The following is a 21,979-nucleotide window of genomic DNA, read 5'->3' as shown; positions in this document are numbered from 1 at the left end:
GGGTATGTGGTTGGTGGTGTGTGAGGGGGGTGCGTTGTGGAGGTGGGATAGAGGTGAAATAAAGCCGTGTGTGGATTGGGCTCTCCGGCACCTCCAGTCTGCAGCAGTGTGGGCCCCGAAGCTGCAGTTGTTGCCGCAGAAATTCGATGTTTTGATCAGCTGGTGTTTGTGTGTTTCTGTTGTGGTGGTGGTGGTGGTGTCTGTTTTGTTTTGTGGTTCTGTATTGTGGGTTAGGAACAGTGGAAATGGTGACACTCCTACCTGTTTTCTAGTTTTTTCTTACTTTTTTATTTCAAGGACATTTCAAGTATTTATTTTTTTACTTTTTTCCATTTTTCTCACTAATATAACTCCATTTGTCTTCTTTTCTCTACTCGAAATTGATGAAAAAAGTGACTTGTAGTTTTTTTCTTTTCTTCTCTTATGAATACCAAGAACGGAATATTCTGATTTTCTTTTTTTTTCTCAATTTTCGCACTAAGAGTTTTCCGTTTCTTCTTTTTCTTCTGGTCGGAGTTTGATAAAAAAAAAACGAGGTAACACTTATACTTTTTTCTCTTTACACCTTTTTTTTAACTCGGAGGACAGAGCGTTCAGTATTTCCTTTTTTTTTTTTCTTTTTTTTCTCATTTAAGTCGCTCCATTTGTCGCCTCTTTTTTGACCTCTAGTTCTTTTTGCTTTTGTTTGGGGCAGTGTTGTTGTTGTTGTTGTTGTTGTTGTTGTTGTTGTTGTTGTTGTTGTTGTTGTTGCCGTCGTCGTCGTCGTCGTTGTTGTTGTTGTTGTTGTTGTTGTGGTTGTGGTTGTTGTCGTCATCGTCGTTGTTGTTGTTGTTGTGGTTGTGGTTGTTGTCGTCGTCGTCGTCGTTGTTGTTGTTGTTGTTGTGGTTGTGGTTGTTGTCGTCGTCGTCGTTGTTATTGTTGTTGTTGTTGTTGTTGTCGTCGTCGTCGTTGTTATTGTTGTTGTGGTTGTTGTTGTCGTCGTCGTCGTTGTTGTTGTTGTTGTTGTTGTTGTTGTTGTTGTTGTTGTTGTTGTTGTTGCCGTCGTCGTCGTCGTCGTCGTCGTCGTTGTTGTTGTTGCCATCGTCGTCGTCGTTGTTGTTGTTGTTGCCGTCGTCGTCGTCGTCGTCGTTGTTGTTGTTGCCGTCGTCGTCGTCGTCGTCGTAGTCGTCGTTGTTGTTGTTGCCGTCGTCGTCGTCGTCGTCGTAGTCGTCGTTGTTGTTGTTGCCGTCGTCGTCGTCCTCGTCGTCGTAGTCGTCGTTGTTGTTGCCGTCGTCGTCGTCGTCGTCGTCGTCGTCGTTGTTGTTGTTGCCGTCGTCGTCGTCGTCGTCGTCATCGTCGTTGTTGTTGTTGCGGTCGTCGTCGTCGTCGTCGTTGTTGTTGTTGTTGTTGCCGTCGTCGTCGTCGTCGTCGTTGTTGTTGTTGTTGCCGTCGTCGTCGTCGTCGTTGTTGTTGTTGTTGCCGTCGTCGTCATCGTCGTTGTTGCCGTCGTCGTCATCGTCGTTGTTGTTGTTGTTGTCGTCGTCGTCGTCGTTGTTGTTGTTGTTGTTGTTGTTGTTGTTGTTGTTGTTGTTGTTGTGGTTGTGGTTGTTGTGGTTGTTGTCGTCGTCGTCGTTGTTGTTGTTGTTGTTGTTGTTGTTGTTGTTGTTGTTGTTGTTGTTGTTGTTGTTGTTGTTTTTGTTGTTGTTATGGTTGTTGTTGTTGTTGTTGTTGTTGCCCTTGAAAAAATGAACTGCCTTTTTTCTTGCTTAACACTCACCTTACTTTTTACTTACTTTTTTAAATCATATGTTCTTGATTTTGATTTTCCACTTGCCCCTTTTCCATTTTTCTTCTCTATCTTTTTTTTATCTATCTTATTTTGCCACTTACCTTTTTTACTGTTTTTTTCCAATCATATGTTTTTTTATGTTTTTTACTTGTTTCGCTTCCTTTTCTTTTCTCTATCTCATTTGTTGCTTTCTAATTTCCTTTTCACTGTTTTTTTTATCTGATGTTCTTGATTCTTTTTTTTTTTTTTTGGTTGCTACGTCGCTACATTTCTTCTCCATGTTTTTCTTTTAATTCTCTTTTCTCTCTTTGTTTGCTTGCCACTTACGTTTTTGTTGTTTTTATCACATGCTCTTAATTTTTATGTTTTGTATTTACCTTTCCTCTTTTCTTTTCTCTTTATTTTTGCATATATTATTTATTTATATTTATTTTTTTTCTATCATTTCATGCCGGGCTAAGAACCAACCCTCTGACTTTCAATTAACCTTCAGAAAAAGACAAAACAAAAGGGAAGAAAATACATGAAATACAGAAGAAAAAATCATGAAAGGAAAATATGAAAAGATCATAAAAAGGCAAAGAAAAAAAAATCATGAAAAGAAAAAATAATAAATCGTGGAAAGTAAAAAAAAAAAGATCATGGAAAGAAAAAAGAAAAAAAATCATTGAAAAAAGAAAAAATCCTGAAAAAACGTAAGCAAAAATCATAGTGATAAAAAGAGTAAACAGCAACAAAAGACAAGGAAAAAAAACAGGAAAACATCACCACACTTCCAAGAAAATTAAATTGCTGGAAAGTCACAAAAAACTTACATTCTTCCCTGCAGTAAACCTCCTTAAAAAGTAATAGTTAAATAAATAAAATAAACGTGGCAAGAAAGAAAAAAACAGAATGAGGAAGAAAGTGCAGTAAAGAGAATGGGGAAAAAACTGAAAGGGAAGAAAATTAAATAATGGCAAAAGGAAGAAAACAGAAAGGGGACAAATTAAAGTGAACAGAAAAAGGGAAAAAATAGAAAGTGAAGAAAAAGAAATAAGGACAAAATTAAGAAAACAGAATGAGGAAGAAAGTGCACTAAACAAAGGAAAAAACTAGAAAGGGAAGAAAATAAAATAAAGACAAAATTAAGAAAACAGAATGAGGAAGAAAGTGCAGTGAACAGACATTAGAAAAACAGAAAAGGGAAGAAAGTGCAATAAACAGAAAGAAGAAAAAATAGAAAAGGGAAGAAAATGCAGGAAACAGAAAGGAGAAGAAATAGAAAGGGGAAGAAAATGAAATAAAGACAACAGGAAGAAAAACAGAAGAGGGAAGAAAATACAATGAACAAAGAGAAAAAAGAAGAAAGGGGGAAAGGTGCAGTAAACAGGAAGAAGAAAAAATAGAAAGGGAAGAAAATGAATAAAGACAAAGGGAAGAAAACACAGGGGGGAAAAATGCAGTGAGCAGAGAAAGGGAAGAAAGAGAAAAGGGAAGAAAGTGCAGTGAACAGAAAGAAGAAAAACAGAAAAGGGAAGAAAATGCAGTAAACAGAGAAAGGGAAAAAAATAGAAAGGGAAGAAAATGAAATAAAGACAAAGAAAAAAAAACAGAGAGGCGAGAAAGTGTAGTAAACGAAAAGGGAAAAAAAGGGAAGAAAATGCAGTTAACAGAGAAAGGGAAAAAAATAGAAAGGGAAGAAAATGAAATAAAGACAAAGAAAAGAAAACAGAGAGGCGAGAAAGTGCAGTAAACGAAAAAGGAGAAAAAAAGTGAAGAAAATGCAGTAAACAGGGAAAGGGGAAAAATAGGAAAAGAAAGAAAACGAGGTAAACAAAAGGAAAAACAGAGAATGGAAAAAAAGGTGTAACGAAAAGAAAGGAAGGAAATAAACAAAGAGAATAAAGTGCAAATAAAACCCCAAATAGCAACAAAAATTAACAAAACAAAAAAGAGAAACGAAGGAAAGAAAAAAAATCAGGAAGGAAGAAGAAAAAAAACAGAAAAAGGGATGGTAATGCAAAAAAAAACAACTAGAATTATAAAGAAAAAAAAGAGAGTAGAAGAGAAAAAAGAGAAAAGGGATAATAATGCAAAAAAAGTAAAGAAAAAGAAGAAAAGAGAGAAAAAAAGAGAAAATGAGAGAAAAATAAAGAAAACAGGACAAAATACAGACAAAACAAGAAGCAGTTAATGATAATAAAAGCATGAAACAACAACAACAACAACAACAACAACAACAACAACGAATACAACAACAACAACAACAACAACAACAACAACAACAACAACAACAACAAAAGCAGAAAAAAATCCACCCATACATAGAAAAAAATCAACTATATAACAACAGAAAAAATAGATTTAAAAAAGACAACAACAAAAACAACAATAAAAAATCACTACTATACATACATAAGAGAGAAAAAAGAAAACAATTAAACAACAGAAGACAAACAATAAAACAAAGTAGTACCCCAAAGAAAACCAAAAACTAACCTAAAAAAGAAAACGTAACCATCCCTAAAAATCCCTAAAATTAACCTACGAGAGAGAGAGAGAGATCGTTTGTCTTCGTTTTTTTCTTCATTTTTTTATTCAAAGTTTATCAATGAGCAGGTGAGGCAAAGTGAGGTGAGAGAGAGAGAGAGAGAGAGAGAGAGAGAGAGAAACATAACAGTGGCAAACCTGAAAGAAATGCAAGGAAACGAAGAAAAGGAGAATACTAGTTACTTATTTCTTTCCATTTATTCTACCTTCATTCTTTCCCTCCTCATTCCTTCCTTACATATTTAATTCTTTCCGAGGAAGAATTAAAACAAAAACAGTTATTAGTAGTAAAGGCAATGGGAGACGTGAACAGCACCCGGCCACAAGACTCCCTACATTGTGACCCGAAGCGATCCCCGTGAACCGTGAGAGCGCATGTGCGGGCCGGGGGTATAAAAGGCTTGCCCTCCCCTCAGGTGAGCGTCTTAATCCTCCCTGAACGGCCGTGAAGGGAAGAACACTGCCGGGACCCTCACACACACACCTGAACCCCGGAACTTAATTACAGGTACGGCGAGGTAATGGGAAGGGATTGCGAAAGATGAAAATGAGATAGTAATGAAAGGGAATCAGTTAATATTAATGGGAGGTGATAGAAGATGAAAATATAATAAAAAAAACAGTAATTGGAGATGGGAAAAGTTGAAAATAAAACAGCAATAAAAGGGAAGCAGTTAATATTAATGGGAGGTGAGAAAAAGTGAAAATATAAACAGTAATAGAAAAAGGGAAGAATGGATATATAGAGAAGAGGGAGCAACATAGACAAGAAGTGGAAGGAGGGAGAAGGAGACGATAAAAAAAGAAATTATACTCATGCAAAGAAAGGGAAAGCAGCAGAAAAGATTACCGGTATGAAAAGGTGACGGAAGGAGATGGGGAAAGATGAAAATAAAATGATAAAAGAGAACCAGTTAATAGAAATAGGTGATAGAAGGAGATATAAGAAAAAAAAACAGTAATATGAAGAAGAAGAAGGAAAACAGGAGAAAAACAGCCGGGGAATGAGAATAGGAAGGTGAAAAAAAAAAACAAAGAAATGATGGTAATGCAAAGGAAGCGGGCTTTTTTTCTAGCGGGTTAGCGGGCTTTTTTTAGCGGGCTTTTTTTAGCGGGCTTTTTTTCTAGCGGGCTTTTTTTCTAACGGGCTTTTTTTAGCGGGCTTTTTTTAGCGGGCTTTTTTTTAGCGGGCTTTTTTAGCGGGCTTTTTTTAGCGGGCTTTTTTTAGCGGGCATTTTTAGCGGGCTTTTTTCTAGCGGGCTTTTTTTCTAGCGGGCATTTTTAGCGGGCTTTTTTTAGCGGGCTTTTTTTTAGCGGGCTTTTTTCTCACTATTTTTGTTGCCCTTGAACCGTCTCCTTTGTCGTTGAAGGGAAAGCAGGTAAATAAATGGACTAAAAAATCAGTTAATATAAAAAAATATATACACACCTGCAGCTCAGTGACGTAATTACAGGTACGGAGAGGTAATGGGAGGAGGGAAAAGATAAAAGAAGATATGATAATAGTAATATTGGGGACACAAATGATAATGAAAATACGAAAGAAAAGAAAAAAATGAAAATGAAAGAAGAAATAATGATAGTTACACGAATACTTGATGACAGGTATAGGAAAGGTTAATGAGGGTATGACAGGTGGAAAAGGTGAACATAGGAAAACAATAAGAAGAAGGAGAAAGGAAAAATACAGATAAAGAAAAGGGAAACAAGGAAATAATAGATGGAGAATGGGAAGTGGAGAATAGGTGAAAATGCAATAGGTAATGATAATGATAATGAAAGGGGAGAAAATATAGAGAAAGAAAACAAAAAGAAAAGCAATAGACAAAACAAAGGAATAACAGTTAATAGCAGTAGTAATTAAAGGTGGGAGGTGGGAAAGGTGCAAATTAGAAAAGAAAAGAGGAAGAGGGAAGAAAATACAAAGAAGAAAAGGAGAAGAAAAACAATGGACAAAACAAAAGAGGACAATTAACAGCAAAAAATAAAGGTGGGAGGAGGTGGGAAAAGGTGCAAATAAGAAAAGAAAATAGGAGGAAGAGAAAAAGAAAATACAGAGAGAAAAAGGAAAAGAAAAACAACAGACAAAACAAAAGAAAGGAGTAGATAGCAGTAAATAAAGGTGAGAGGAGGTGGGAAAAAGTGCAAATTAGAAAAGAAAATAAGAGGAAGAGGAAAGAAAATACAGAAAACGAAAAGGAAAGGAAAAACAATAGATGAGAAAAGGTGCAAATTAGATAAAAAAAGAGGAAGAGGGAAGAAAAAAACAAAGAAAAGAAAACAGGGAGAGAAAATAAGAGAAAACAAAACAAATAATAAAGAAAATGTAAGTATAGCGAGAGTAATGAGAGGTGAGCACAGGTAATAATGACCAAGGTTGATGATACTAATTAAGAACAGGTAAATTAGGTGTGAGGAAGGTAGAGGAGAAAGGTTAATGTAAAGAGCTATACTTTTTCATGTTATTTTTCGTATATGTTTTTTTCTTTAATTGTTTGATCTTTTGTTTTACTTAAGAATTGCATAAGTGATTGAAGAGTGAATGAAGAAATATTTAGTACTTTTGTTTTGTTTTGTTTTGTTTTGATGGTGGTGGTGGTGGTGGTGGTGGTGATGATGATGATGATGATGATGACGATGATAGTTTCCTCCCACACATTCACAAAATCAGCTTATTGGTAAGGGGGAGGAGAAGGAGGAGGAGGAGGAGGAGGAGGAGGAGGATAAGGGGCATACTCATCCCCCCTTGACCTCTTCCTCCTCTTCCTCCTCCTCCTCCTCATCTCCTCTCCTTACCTCCTCATCAGACTCCTTCCTCCTCTTCAGCCTCCTCCCCCACATCAAAGCCTCTTCCTCTTCCTCCTCCTCCTCCTCCTCCTCCTCCTACACACACACACACACACACACACACACACACACACACACACACACACACACACACACACACACACACACACACACACATCTTTTCTTCCCATCCCCTCCCCTTCCCTTCCTTCCCCATCTCGTCCTTTTCCTCCTCTTCCTTCCCCATTCCTCTTTTTCCTTCCCCTTGGCTTAGTTTCCTCCTCCCCTTCCTTTTTCTTACCCTCCTCTCTCCTTCATTTTCCTTGTCTTCCTTTTCTTCCCCTTTCCCTTTATTTCACCATACCTTCAAAATCTTTCCTATTCCTCCATTTCCTTCTCCATTTCTACTTATTCTCCCCCATTCCTCACTTGCTTTCCTCTTTCTTTCCGTTTCTTTTCCATTCCTCTCCTTCCTTTTCTTCCCCATCCCTTCTCTTCTTCCCCCATACCTTCATTTTCTTCCTCATTCCTCCCCTTCCTTCCCCATGTCTTCCTTTTCTTCCCCATCCCTTCTCTTCTTCCCCCATACCTCCCTTTTCTTCCCCATTCCTCCCCTTCCTTCCCATACCTTCCTTTTCTTCCCCATCCCTCCCCTTCCTTTCCCATGTCTTCCTTTTCTTTCCCATCCCTTCACTTTTTTCCCCATACCTTCCTTTTCCTCCCCATTCTCCCCTTCCTTCCCCATGTCTTCCCTTTCTTCCCCATCCCTTCTTCTCTTTCCCCATACCTTCATTTTCTTCCCCATTCCTCCCCTTCCTTCCCCATGTCTTCCTTTTCTTCCCCATCCCTTCTCTTCTTTCCCCATACCTTCCTTTTCTTCCCCATTTCTCCCCTTCCTTCCCCATGTCTTCCTTTTCTTCCCCATCCCTTCTCTTCTTTCCCCATACCTTCCTTTTCTTCCCCATCCCTTCTCTTCTTTCCCCATACCTTCCTTTTCTTCCCCATTCCTCCCCTTCCTTCCCTATGTCTTCCTTTTCTTCCCCTTCTCTTCTCTTCTTTCCCCATACCTTCATTTTCTTCCCCATCCCTTCCTTCCCCATGTCTTCCTTTTCTTCCCCATCCCTTCTCTTCTTTCCCCAAACCTTCATTTTCTTCCCCATTCCTCCCCTTCCTTCCCCATGTCTTCCTTTTCTTCCCTTACCTTCCCTTCCTTCCCCATACCTTTCAAAGCCTTACCCTTACCTTACCTTACCTATTCTTCTTCCTTTCTTCCACTTCCCTTCTCTTCCTTTTCTTTGTTTCCTGCCTCATTCCTCCCTTTCTTCTCCCATTTCTATTTATTGTTTCCCATTTACTTATTTTCTTTCCTTAGTCTCTCAGAATCATCCCCATTCCTACCTTTCCTTTCCCATACTTTCCCTTTCTTTTACTGCCCTTCCCTTGTCTCCCCCTATATCTTTCTTTTCTTACCCATTCGTTTCAATATTTTCTCCATTCCTCCCTTTGTCTCATGATTTTTATTTTTTATTTCACTCCCCTTCCCTTCCTCCTACCTTCAAATTCCTCCCCATTCTTCCCTTCATCTTCTTATTTCTTCGTTTTCTTCCTCTACCTTCCTCTACCCTCCCCTTCCTTTCCCATTTATTTATTTTCTACCCTTTCCTCCCTTCCTCCATGCTTTCTCTTTTTCCTTATACTCTTCTTTCCTTCTCCATATCACAGGGTTGGAAAAAATCATGATTTTTTTCTAAAAAATAAAAAAATCGATTTTATTTAAATCTTTTTTTTTTTATTTAAATGATTTTTTTTTTTGCAATAATCCTTGTTTGTTTCCAGTGATTAATTGTTTCAGTCTTATGAGGCCATTTTCTTGCATTAAACTTGGCCAATGTTAAATGAAACCATAGTTTAATACACATTACCCAAGATGAGTTTTTCACATAAAAATCATAAGTAACCATAAAAATCATAAGTTGCCAACTTGTCTATTTATATGTTGTCAAATTTGGATCATATTAAGAAATAAGACTCAATCATGTTACTTTGCATTAAAAAAGAATTAAGCTCATTAAACTTCAAAATTACCTTTATTGTTATTATTAACAAAAAAACTTACTTTTTTATGCTTTTGAATATTCTTTCTTGTAAGGGATGGCAATGAGTCACTGGTGCCTGACTTGCTACAGGACCAGTACTGGATCACTACAGGACGAGTGGACTTCATACTTTTCCTGTACAACTGGTTCACATGTTCCTCCTTCTTCCTTATATCTATCTATCTATCTCGGTATCTATCTATCTATCTATCTATCTATCTATCTATCTATCTATCTATCTATCTATCTATCTCTCTATCTATCTATCTATCTATCTATATATATATATATATATATATATATATATATATATATATATATATATATATATATATAAACTTAAATCATTAGATATTTTACTCTTGATATAACACTTAAATCATTTTAAACACGGTGTATTTGTTTTATTTAAATCATGATTTTTTTTCTGATTTAAATCGATTGAAATCACTTCATTTAAATCATTTGATTTAAATCAAACCAACCCTGCCATATCTTCATTTTCTTTCCTTACCTTCCCCATACCTTCCTTTCCCTCCCCATTCCTCCCTTTCTTTCCCCCTTCCCGTATTACATCGGCTTTCGTTTTCGCCCGCCCTTCACTTTTATGTAACCCTAAATGACCCACTCTCTCTCTCTCCCTCTAAATAGCCCTTCTAAGCCACTTGAGAGAGAGAGAGAGAGAGAGAGAGAGAACAGCATTAAAAATAAGATAATAATTCAGGGTGTCAATAAGGCTAACAAGAAAATTTTCAAAACGAAAAATAAAGAGAGAAAAAAATATTAATAACAAAAAAAATGATGATTGAGAATGTAAATAAAAGACAGATAAAGATAACATAAAAGATAACAAAAGATAATAAAGAGAGAGATAATAAAGATAACAAGAAAGTCTAAAAGAAAAAGAATGATCAAGAAGAAAGAGGAGAATAAGAAGAATGGAAGAAAAGAAAAATAATAGAATAAAAGAATAAAAAAAGACAAAGAAAGAGAAAAGGAAAAAGAAAAGAAAGAAAAAGAAAAACAGAAAAAAAGAAAGAGAAATGAAAGTAAGAAGAAAGAAAGAAAGATTAAAGCAAAAAAAGGAAGAAAGAGAGAAAGAAGAAAGAAAGAAAGAAAGAAAGAATGAAAAAGACAGAAAGGAAGAAAAAAGAAAGAAAGAATAAAACAAAAAGGAAGAAAGAAAGAATGAATGAAAAAGACAGAAAGGAAGAAGAAAGAAAGAAAGAATAAAACAAAAAGGAAGAAAGAGAGAAAGAAGAAAGAAAGAAAGAAAGAAAGAAAGAAAATGAAATACTGCTTTCAACTGCGACTGTTTCCATGTTTCGCTCAATGGGGAGTCATAGGGAGGAAGGGGAAGGGAGGGGAGGGCAGGGAATGGGAGAAGGGGGAGAATAGGACAAAGGGGAATGATATGATAAGTGTAGAAAGAAAATGTGGGAATGAAAGGGGAGGAGGGGAGGGGAAGGAGAAGAGAAAGGGGAGGGTATGGCGGGGGATGGGAGAAGGAAGGAGAGGAACAGGGGGAGTGACATGGGAAGGGTAGAAAAGAAATGTGGGAATGAAAGGGGAGGAAGGGAGGGGTAAGGGAAGAGAAAAGGGGGGAGGGGAGGGGATGGCGGGGAATGAGAGGAGAGGAAAACACGTAAGAAAAGTATAAAAAAAAAGCAAAATGAAAGGAAAATGGAGAATGAGAAAGAGGGATAAAGAGAGAAGAGGAAATAATATAAGAGGGAAGGAAAGAGAGAAAGAAAGGAAAGAAAAAGAAAGGAGAGAAAAAGACTTAAGGAAAGTTAAAATTGAAAAAAAGCAAAATGAAAGGAAAAAGGAGAGTGAGAAAGAGGAATAAAGAGAGAAGAGGAAATAATATGAAAGGGAAGGAAAGAGAAAGAAAGAAAAGAGAAAGAAAGGAGAGGAAAAAAACGTAAGAAAAGTTAAAATAAAAAAGCAAAATGAAAGGAAAGTAGAAGATGAGAAAGAGGAATAAAGAGAGAAGAGGAAATAATATAAGAGGGAAGGAGAGAGAGAGAGAGAAAGAAAGGAGAGGAAAACACATAAGAAAAGTTTAAAATAAAAAAAGCAAAATGAAAGGAAAATGGAGAATGAGAAAGAGGGATAAAGAGAGAAGAGAAAATAAAAGGGAAGTAAGGAGGAAGGGAAGAAGGAAACAGGATCGAACTCTCCATAGGGGGCATAAAAGGGATACAAAGACACTCTGTAAAGGTTCTGATCCCACTTTTCCATTTCACTTATACGAAATTTTCCTTATAGTCGCATTTTCGTCATTTAAATCCATTTTCTTTTCCTGATCTTTCCTTCCTCTTTTTTTTCCCCTACTTATCCCATTCGTTATTTATTTATTTTTTTTGCTTTGTTTCTTTCTTGTCTTCCTTTGTATATTTCCTGTTTTCTATTATTTTCTTTACTCTGTTTTTCTTTGTCTTTTCTTGTCACTACTTTGTCTTCTTTATTTTCGTTTTTATTTATTTCTGTTGTCTTTCTGTCATTTCTTCTCCTCCTTTTTTATTTTATTTTCTGTTTTTTCTTCCTTCATCTTTTCCGTTTTTTCTTGTGTTATTTTATCGCTTTTTTATCCTTTTTTCTTCCTCTCTTCTTTCCCATTGTTTATTTTCTTTCTGTCTTTGCCTTTCCTTAGCTTTTTTTTACTTCTTTGTCTTCTTCTTCTTCTTCTTCTTCTTCTTCTTCTTCGGCTTCTTCTTTTTCTTCTTCTTCTTCTTCTTCTTCTTCTTCTTCCTCTTCTTCTTCTTCGGCTTCTTCTTCTTCTCCTTCTTCTTCTTCTTCTTCCTCTTCTTCTTCTTCGGCTTCTTCTTCTTCTTCTTCTTCTTCTTCTTCCTCCGTCTCTCCTTTCTTTCATCTTCTCTAGTCTTCTTTTTTCCATTCCTTTCATCTCTCTTTAATTCCTCTTCCTCCCCTTCCTCTTCTTCCTCCTCCTCCTCCTCATTCCGTCTCGTCTCTCGCACTTCCTCTCTTCCTCTCTTTTCCCTTTCATCTTTTCTCCATTTCCTTTCTCTTATTTTTTGTTTTTTCTTGCCTCCCTTCATCCTTTCATAAGCCTCCTCCTCCTCCTCCTTCTCCTCGGGGTCACCATCAGCAGTGACTTGAAACAAATAAAACACAGCAAGTCCGCCTGTAAGAAAGCCAATACAATGCTTGGGTTCATAGCGAGGAACTTCGAATACAAGACGCCGGGAGTTATGTTATCCTTGTATAATTCGCTGGTAAAGCCCCACCTGGAATACGCCGTGCAATTCTGGTCTCCAAATTACAGGAAAGACATTGAATTACTTGAGAGAGTACAGCGACGCGCCACGAAGATGATACCATCACTGAGGACGAAGCCCTATGAAGAACGACTCGAGCGACTCAACCTCTTCACGTTGGAAAAGAGACGACTGTGGGGAGACATGATACAAGTCTTTAAGTACCTGAACAAGCTCAGCAACGTTGATCACTCCAAACTCTTCACGCTACAAACTAACCTGAGAACAAGAAACAACGGAAAAACAATTCAAGCAAAGCGATGCAACACCGACATCGGCAGGAGTTATTTCTCGAATAGAGTTGTTAGCCACTGGAACAGCCTTCCTGCAGAAGTGGTTAGCGCAGAGACCATCAACTCCTTCAAGAAACGCATTGATCGCTACTTTGCTGCATCGGGAGTGAACTGAACGTTCCCAAGAGTAGGTACACAAGTGCTTTAATCCTTCCCAGCAAGTCACTCCTGTGGCAAACGGATTGATTAAATCACTGAACGCAGGCAGCCTAGTAATGAGCCAACAGGCTTTCTGCTGCCTGCTAGTCCATGTTTCCATGTTTTCCTCTTCCTCCTCCTCCCCTCCTCCTCCTCCTCCTCCTCCTCCTTCATGTTTCCTTCCTCGTTTTTTTTGTTTGTTTGTTTCGTCTCATTTTTGTAATTTACTCTTTTCAAAGGTGTTTTCTCTCTCTCTCTCTCTCTCTCTCTCTCTCTCTCTCTCTCTCTCTCTCTCTCTCTCTCTCTCTCTCTCTCTCTCTCTCTCTCTCTCTCTCTCTCTCTCTCTCTCTCTCTCTCTCTCTCTCTCTCTCTCTCTCTCTCCTTTTTTCCTTATTATCTCGTTTCTTTTATTTTCCTGTTTTCGTTTCAATCTTTTTTTCTTTTTGTTTCTTAATATTTTGTGTTTCATTATTATTATTATTATTATTATTATTATTATTATTATTATTATTATTATTATTATTATTATTATTATTGAGAGAGAGAGTAAAGAGGGTGAATGGTGAAAAATGGAATAAAGAAGAGAATTACGTTTAACTCTCCTCCAAGTGTCATTCTATATATGGGAGAGAATGATGGGGAGGAAAAGGAGGGAAAGGGAAGAGAGAATAAAATGCAAAAGGGAAGAAAAATAAAAATGGGGAAGAAAATAGGAGAGAGAGAGAGAGAGAGAGAGAGAGAGAGGATAAAGTTAGCAAGGGAAGAGAAAGGGAAGGAGAGGGGAGGATGAAAGGGAAAAGGAGGAAGATAAAATTGAAAAGAGGGAGAGTAAAGGAAAAAGGGAGGAAAAATAAGTGGGAGGGGAGGATAAAACGAAGAAGGGGAGAGAGAGATAGAAGGAAAGAGAGAGGGGAGGATAAACTGGAAAAGGGAAGAGAGTGGAGATTGAAATGGAGAAAAGAAGATAAATAGAAAAGAAGAAAAATAGAATGACAGGCAGGAAAATGAGAGAGAGAGAGAGAGAGAGACGGGAGAGAGACGGGAGAATAAAAAAAAAAGGGGAGAAAATAGGTTAAGAAAAATAAATAAAAAGTGGAAGGGATAAAATGGAAAAGAGGAAGATGAAGGAGAATAAAGATAAAAAAAGGAGAAAATAGGTGAAGAAAAATAAATAAAAAGTGGAAAGGATAAAATGGAGAAGCGGGAGATGGAGGGGAAGAGAGGGGAGAGGAAGGTCTTACGGAGGTCAAGGTGGGATGGGTCGACAGGTGAATCACTCTCCCTTGGGCCCAATTAGCCTCGTCACCACACGTGCACCTGCCATCTATATATATATATATATCTCTCTCTCTCTCTCTCTCTCTCTCTCTCTCTCTCTCTCTCTCTCTCTCTCTCTCTCTCTCTCTCTCTCTCTCTCTCTCTCTCTCTCTCTCTCTCTCTCTCTCTCTCTCTCTCTCTCTCTCTCTCTCTCTCTCTCTCTCTCTCTCTCTCTCTCTCTCTCTCTCTCTCTCTCTCTCTATATATATATATATATATATATATATATATATATATATATATCTTCCTCTTCTTCCTTCTCTGATTTCTCTTCTTTCTCTTTCCCATCCTTTTTTCCTCTTTCTCTTCATCGTTCTCTTCATCTCTCTTCTTTATTCTGTCTTTTTTTTATTTATTTCCTTCCTATTTCTCTTTATTCTCAAATGAGCTTCATAATATTACTTTCTTCTTCTTTCTCTTTCTTTCTCTTCCAATTTATCTTCCTCTTCTTTCTCTTTCCCATCCTCTTTTTCTCTTTCTCTTCATCGTTCTCTTCATCTCTCTTCCTTATTCTGTCTTTTTTCATTTCTTTCCTTCCTATTTCTCTTTATTCTCAAATCAGCTTCTTAATATTATTTTCTTCTTCTTTCTCTGTTTCTTTCTCTTCCAATTTATCTTCCTCTTCTTTCTCTTCTTTCTCATCCTTTTTCTCTTTCTCTTCATCGTTCTCTTCATCTCTCTCCCTGATTCCGTCTTTTTATCCTGTTTCTCTTTCTTCTCAAATCTGCTTCTTATTCTTCCTCTATTCCACCTTCCTTCCTCTCTTCCTTGGTCTCATTTTTTTTCTTTTTCTTCTATATTTTCCTCTTCCACCCACCTGTTCCATCTTCCCTCTTCCACCTGTTCTTCTTTCCTCCATCCCCTTTTTCTCTTTTATTTGTCTTTGTTTTCCTCCTTATCTCTTCTCGTTATCTTCCTTTCATCTACCTCTCCTTCCTTCCTTACTTGTTTCTACATTTTTTCTTTCTTTCTCTCTTCTTTCTCTTTTTCCTCCTTCTTCTCTTCCTTTCTTCCACCTTCCCTTGCTTCCTTACTTCCTTGTTTTTAAGTTTTTTTGTCTCTCTTTATTTCGTATTTTTGTCTCTCCTTCTTCATTTCCTTTCTTCCTCTTTCATTTATTCCTTGTTCTTTTTATTTTACTTTTTTGTCTTTCCTTTTTATTTCCTCTCCTTCTCCTTCTCCTCTTTTTTCTTCCTTTCTTTCCTCCCTTCTTTCTTCGTTTTCCTATATTTCACCTCCTCCTCCTCCTCCTCTTTCTTCTCCTTCATTCTTCTCTTTCCTCCTTTCTTTAATTCTTTTCTTATATTTCACGTGTCTCATCTCTTGCCTAACACTCTTCCTTTCTTCCTCCTCTTCCTCCTCTTTCTTCTTTCCCATTCTTCCCTCTTTCCTCCTTTCTTCCTATATTTCATGTGTCTCATCTCTTGTCTAACGCTCTTCCTTTCCTCCTCCTCCTCCTTCTCCTCTCCTCCTCCTCCTCCATCCGTCTTCGGGCTGACACCCACACACACCATCTCTCAAATCGGACACACTCTTCCCGTGACCTTGGATATCATTGGCCCGTGTGCTTGGAAACTGTCGCGGGAGATAAGAATGGTGGGTCTTTTTATCTTCCCTTTGTTATTTCTCTTCATCTTTCTCTTAATTTTTCTCTTCATCTTTCTCTTCCTCTTTCTCTTTTCTTAGTTTTTTTTCAATTCATCCTTTTTTCTCTTTTTCTTTATCTTCATCTCTCTGTTCCACTCTCTCTTCCTCTTTCTCTATTCTTAGTTCTTTCTCTTCATCTTTCTCTTCATCTTTCTCTTCCACTTTCTCTTCCTCTTTCTCTTAGTTCTTTCAATTCATCTTTCTCTTCATCTTTCTCTTCCTCTTTCTCTTCATCTCCTTCTTTTTTTCTCTTCTTTCTCTTCATCTTTCTCTTCCACTTTCTCTTCATCTCCCAGTTCTTTCAATTCGTCTTTCTCTTATTCTTTCGATTCACCTTTCTCTTCATCTTTCTCTTCCACTTTCTCTTCCTCGTTTCCCTCTTTCTCTTCGTTTCGCAGTACCTCTTTTTCTTCATCTTTCCCTTCATGTTTCGTTTTCTCTTCCTTTCTCCTCCTCTTCCTCTTTTCTGTCTTTATCTTTCTCTCTTCTTCTTTCTCTTCCAGTTTATCTTTCTCTTCTTTCTCTTCCTCATCATTTTTCTCTTTCTCCATCGTTCTCTTCCTCTTTTTCTTCTTCCTCTTTCTCCTCCTCATTCTCTTTCTTTTTCTTCTTCTCTTCCTCATTCTCATCTATATCTTCATCTTTATCCTCCTAATTCCCTTCCTCTTTCTCTTCGTTTCTCTTCCTCTTCTTCTTTTTCTATTTCTTTCCATCTTTCACTAAATTTTTTTCTCTTCTTTCTGTGTTTCTTTCTCTTCCAGTTTATCTTTCTCTTTTTTCACTTCTTTCTCTTCTTTCTCTTTGTCATCCTTTTTCTCTTTCTTCGTCGTTCTCTTTATCTTTTTCTTCTTCCTCTTTCTCTTCCTCTCCCTCCATCCATAACTTCATCTTTATCCTCGTAATTCCCTTCCTCTTCCTCTTCCTACGTCCACCTGCCCTTCCTTCCTTCCTTCTCTTCTTCCTTCTTTTTTTTCCACCTATCAATCCTCTCTCGTCTTTAAAAAGGGGATAGAATAATGTAGAGGAAAAGGGGAGAGAAAGAAAGAATAGGGAAAGGAGAAAGTGGGAAAAAAGGGTAAGGAGTAACAGAAAAGGAGAGAGAGAGAGAGAGAGAGAGAGAGAGAGAGAGAGAGAGAGAGAGAGAGAGAGAGAGAGAGAGAGAGAGAGGAGGAAGATAAAAGTAGAAAAATGTGAAAGAGTAATAATAAAAGTAAACTGAAAAAATATAAGAAAAGAGAGAAAGAGAGAGAAAGAGAGAGAGAGAGAGGAGGCATAAAACACTTTCGCTGATACACCTTTCCTTAATTAATTCCAGGTGACGTCTACGCTTGCCCAGGTGAATCAGGACAGGTATGAGGCTGGGAGTGGGACAGACGGGCTCACTCTTCATCCTGGCCCACCTCACGCTGCTGGCGGCCGATGACAGAGTGAGTGGCAGTAGTAGTAGCAGTAGTAGTAGTAATAGTAGTAGTAGTAGTAGTAGTAGTAGTAGTAGTAGTAGTAGTAGTAGTAGTAGTAGTAGTAGTAGTAGTAATAGTAGTAGTAGTAGTAGTAGTAGTAGTAGTAGTAGTAGTAGTAGTAGTAGTGGTGGTGGTGGTGGTAGTAGTAGTAGTAGTAGTAGTAGTAGAAGTAGAATTTTCCTTGTTCTTTATTCGACTGATTACTTACCTATACATACCTACACACTTACTTATCTACTTACCTACTTATCCAGGTACTTACCTCCCTATTTTCCCTCATACTCACCTATATTTACCTTCATACTTAACCACTACCTTTTTATAGGCCTACTTACCTCCCTGCTTTCCCATACCCTCATACCTACTTACCTACCTACTTACCATATTCCCCAGGTCACGTGTTGCATGGGCGGCTGGAAGGTGGTGCGCGGGGTGACGCTGTGCGGTGAGCCATGTTGCGCCGGGTACGAGGAGCGTCAACTCAAGGCCCCGCTCCTGGCCAGCCCCGTGCTCTGCCACAAGCTGACGGAGGCGGAGGCGAAGGCGAAGGAGGAGGCGAGACAGACGACCACCACCTCTACAACCACCACCACCACCGCCCGGCCCTCCCTCCTCCACCCCCACCTCCAGTTTCCCCCCCGCCCCCCGCCACGCCCGCAGTCTGACCCCCCTGTCGCCCCTATGCTAGACCAGGTAAGGAGGGCGTGAAGGAAGGGAGAAAGGGAAAGGGGTGATGAGGGGGAAACTCTTTGAAACTCTTTGAAACTCTTTATTATACTTGCGGAATGTAATGTAACAATGTAATGTAATCTTAATATATGAACAAGTAGGGAGGGATGGGAGGAATGGAAAAGGGTGGAAGGGGTGGAGGAGGAGAGAGAAGAAGGAGAGAAAGGAGGAATGGGAGGGAAAAGGGAAGGGAATGATGAGGGGAAAGGAGGAAGACAATAGAGACAGGAAAGGAGAGGAAGGAGAAGGAAAAGAAGGAGGAGGGAAGAAGAAGGGAAGGAGGGGAAAGCTGGAATGAAAGGGAGAATGGAAAGGTGATGAGAGGGGAGGAGGAAGGGAAATAAGACACGAAAGGAGAAAAGGAAGGGAGTAATGAAAGAGGAAGGGAAAGGGGGTGATGGGAAAGGTGGAAAGGAAAGAAGAAAAGGGAGGGTGCGATGAGGCGAAAAAAGGAAACTCTTTGAAACTCTTTGAAACTCTTTATTATACTTGCAGAAGAAAATATGTAACAATATAATGTAATATTAATACATTAGCAAGTAGCCCATATAAAACAAATTGTTTTTCGGGCAAAATATGAATTAACTTTTTACATTTAAATACACCAAACAAGGACAAAGACTTAAGAAAAAATACATACATACATATAAATATATATATGCCTCATCCTACTTAGGACCAATTTTATGCTTTGTTGGCCATGAACACAACAGTATATACAGTATTTACATGGGAGAGGGAAAAGATGAAGAAAAAATAATAGTTCATTTATAAAAAGCTGAAGCAGGACAGACGCTGTTAATAATAAAGATGCATCAATTTATTCCTAGTACTTAGCTATTACATATTATTTATAATGACTTTTAAGAGAACTTGCTGTTGGTAAAAGTTTTATGTGATTAGGTACTGAATTCCATAGTTTTGGGCCTGAGTATGATAGGGAATGTTTGAATAACGTTAGATTGTGTTGTGGTGTAGGATTTTTACGAGTGCGTGTTGGATAATTGTGTTGTGGTTGTAATGCTGGGATGAGGTTATTTCTTAGAATTTTAAACAAATTCCAATTTGTATTTTATTTAGGTCAAAAGTTTTGAAATGCTGATCACTTTGAAAAGTGGTTGTGTGTTCTAAATGGTCACTCTTTGTTATAATCCTGACAATTTTCTTCTGGAGTCTGAATAATGGCAGTAAGTGCGTAGGATAGGTATTGCACCATATGGCTATACAATAACTGAGGTAGGGGAGGACATAGGCATAGTAAAGAATTTTGAGTACATGTATAGGCAAGGGATCTTTAACTTTGTGGAGGAGATAAATCAACAGTGATAATTTGAGATATAGTCCAGATATATGTGTTGCTTGAATGTCAAGGATTGGTCAATGGTCACACCTAGTAAATTATGTTGGATTATTTTTTTGATAACATCATTTTAATATTGTAAGGGGAGTAAGTTTTCTGATATTTTGTTGGTGAACAACATATAATATGTTTTATTTAAATTAACAGCTAATCTTATTTAAACACCAAACATGGAAGGGAAGGTACAAAGAAAAAGGGTCATACACTCACTTCTTCACCTGCTTTTCCATACTCTTTCCTTTTCCCTCACTCCCTCTCACAAACACTCACACTCTCCCTCCCTCCCCAGCCGCGTCGCTTCGCCCGCGCCGCCTCCCAGTACCGCGCCTTCCTCTACCGTCATCGCCACGTCTTCCTGGGGCTCCTCAGGGAAGGATTCTCGCGGAAGGAGCTCATGGCCAACTTAGAGAGCTTCCTTGTGAGTCCTACGAGGGTGTGGAGGAGGAGGAGGAGGAGGAGGGGTTGTGGAGTTGCAGGGGTAGTAGTAGTAGTGAGAATGGTATGTATAGGAGGAATGATGGCAATAGTAGTAGTAGTAGTAGTAGTAGTAGTAGTAGTAGTAGTAGCAGTGGTAGTAGTAGTAGTAGTAGTAGTAGTAGTAGTAGTAGTAGTAGAAAACGAAGGGAGATGTACAGTAGTAGTAGCAGAAGAAGGAAGAGGAGAAGGAATGCAATAGTAGTAGTTAGGTGAAGAGGAGGAGGAGGAGAAGGAAGAAAGAGAATGAGTGTCCCTTATATCCATTGCTATACCTCCCTGATTGCCACCTCTCCCAGACAGTCCCTCCTCATCTTCCACTTTTCTCCACCATTTTTCTTCATCGTGGCACTTTTCTCCACCATTTTTCTTTTTCATCGTTGCAGAATGAGATCTCCTCGATGGTGTACAAGCCGTCAGTCTGGTACGGCGCCTAGGCGGTGCAGCGGCCGGAGGAGGGAGGAAATTGAGCGAGGCAGAAGAGAAAGGAAGAAAAATAGGAGAAAAAACCTAATGATCCCAACCTAATGAATGCCAACCAAGAATCTTCAGGAATTTCTATGGCCTATATTCTCAGACGCTTTTTCGGTTCTCACAATCTATATTTCCAAAGGTCTTAAAATAGATTAGTCGGGTTCCCATGAGTGCGTTTCACATTCACGGTGCAGAAGCCTTGTCCAACCATCACTAGGCTCATATAACTACCCCCATGGAAATACTAACACAACCTCTACCAAAGCCTTACCAAATATGAGTGAGTTAGCCCCGAATTGTTTGAGAATATGGGACTCTTTTTCATATTATGGCATCGCGTTTGTTTGTCTTAATTGGTCATGCTCAGAAGCCTATTCGAATCTATGATGTTGCTAAATAAAATGATTGGCGATTTGTTTGTGTATTTATAATGAATGAGGTGGCTGAGGACTGTGGTAACCTGGATGTCATACCTGCCCTGTGCCTTGGGGGTTATATATGATGGTAGTAGTAGTAGTAGTAGTAGTAGTAGTAGCTATTGGCCACTCTACTCTATTTAGGAGCAGTAAGTAACGGGCTTTTTTTTTATTATCTTTTTTTACGCCCTTGCACTGTCTCCTCTGCTGTAAAAAAAAAAGTAGTAGTAGTAGTAGTAGTAGTCCAACACAGTGGCTTTGTAATCACTCGAACGAAACTATCCACCCTTCTACGCTCCACAATGGTTAGGTTTTCAATGCAAGACCAGATACACACTAAGAGGTTTCCCGTATGGCTTCCTCAAATTACTTAAGTATGAACACCAAACACTGCACAAGGAAGCTTCGAAGTCTTTGCTATCGGATGGGAGGCTTGCTAATTAACCCATCGTGGCGAACTGTGAAAGTGGCCCTATAGTGCGTTCTTACCCACCGCAGACTCAGGGACCAGTGTGACGGAGATGAGCACCAAGGCCACGAGCAGCTATAGCGTATGCCCGAACCTCACCTTTATAATGAGTCTGACACCTTGGTCGGTATTATAAGACCTCTCACATCAGCTATTTCTAAAGGTCAAAGAGGGGGTCAGTCACGTTCTAATGAGTGTTTCTTGAGGTTCATGGTACAGAAGAAGGGTCACACTACCACCAGGGTCATAAAACTACTCCTGGAAATGCCAAAGAGGGGGTCAGTCGGGTTCTAATGAGTGTTTCTTCAGGTTCACGGTACTGAAGAAGGGTCACACTACCACCATGGTTATAAAACTACTCCTGGAAATGCCAAAGAGGGGGTTAGTCGGGTTCTAATGAGTGTTTCTTGAGGTTCACGGTACAGAAGAAGGGTCACACTACCACCAGGGTCATAAAACTACTCCTGGAAATGCCAAAGAGGGGGTCAGTCAGGTTCTAATAAGTGTTTCTTCAGGTTCACGGTACAGAAGAAGGGTCACACTACCACCAGGGTCATAAAACTACTCCTGGAAATGCCAAAGAGGGGGTCAGTCGGGTTCTAATGAGTGTTTCTTGAGGTTCATGGTACAGAAGAAGGGTCACACTACCACCAGGGTCATAAAACTACTACTGGAAATGCCAAAGAGGGGGTCAGTCAGGTTCTAATGAGTGTTTCTTCAGGTTCACGGTACAGAGGA

The 21,979-nt window shown here is 38.7% G+C and overlaps 2 protein-coding genes across 4 annotated transcripts in view; one reads left to right on the top strand and one right to left on the bottom strand.

Annotated features, from left to right (window-relative positions):
* The window catches only part of LOC127005527 (carbohydrate sulfotransferase 11-like), a 31,245-nt gene extending 31,216 nt beyond the window's left edge, over positions 1-29 (bottom strand). Inside the window, exon 1 of one of the 2 annotated variants that reach the window (XM_050874449.1) lies at positions 1-29. This exon is cut by the window's left edge and continues 191 nt beyond it. The gene's annotated coding sequence lies outside the window, so the exon portion shown is untranslated. The other variant, XM_050874450.1, reaches the window with a different exon arrangement.
* The window catches only part of LOC127005528 (uncharacterized), a 41,722-nt gene extending 20,950 nt beyond the window's left edge, over positions 1-20,772 (top strand). Inside the window, exons 1-5 of one of the 2 annotated variants that reach the window (XM_050874451.1) lie at positions 4,706-4,808; positions 17,175-17,286; positions 17,713-18,012; positions 19,698-19,826; positions 20,269-20,772. In XM_050874451.1, coding sequence (XP_050730408.1) covers positions 17,212-17,286; positions 17,713-18,012; positions 19,698-19,826; positions 20,269-20,319 — 555 coding nt within the window. In that variant the 5' untranslated portion in view covers positions 4,706-4,808; positions 17,175-17,211 and the 3' untranslated portion in view covers positions 20,320-20,772. Of the gene's footprint in view, positions 1-4,705; positions 4,809-17,174; positions 17,287-17,712; positions 18,013-19,697; positions 19,827-20,268 lie in introns of those variants that run through there. The other variant, XM_050874452.1, reaches the window with a different exon arrangement.
* The last annotated feature ends 1,207 nt before the right edge of the window (positions 20,773-21,979 follow it).

Source organism: Eriocheir sinensis, chromosome 30 (assembly GCF_024679095.1).
Source record: "Eriocheir sinensis breed Jianghai 21 chromosome 30, ASM2467909v1, whole genome shotgun sequence".
Taxonomy (NCBI): Eukaryota; Metazoa; Arthropoda; class Malacostraca; order Decapoda; family Varunidae; genus Eriocheir; species Eriocheir sinensis.
This window is presented reverse-complemented; position numbering and strand designations above follow the sequence as displayed.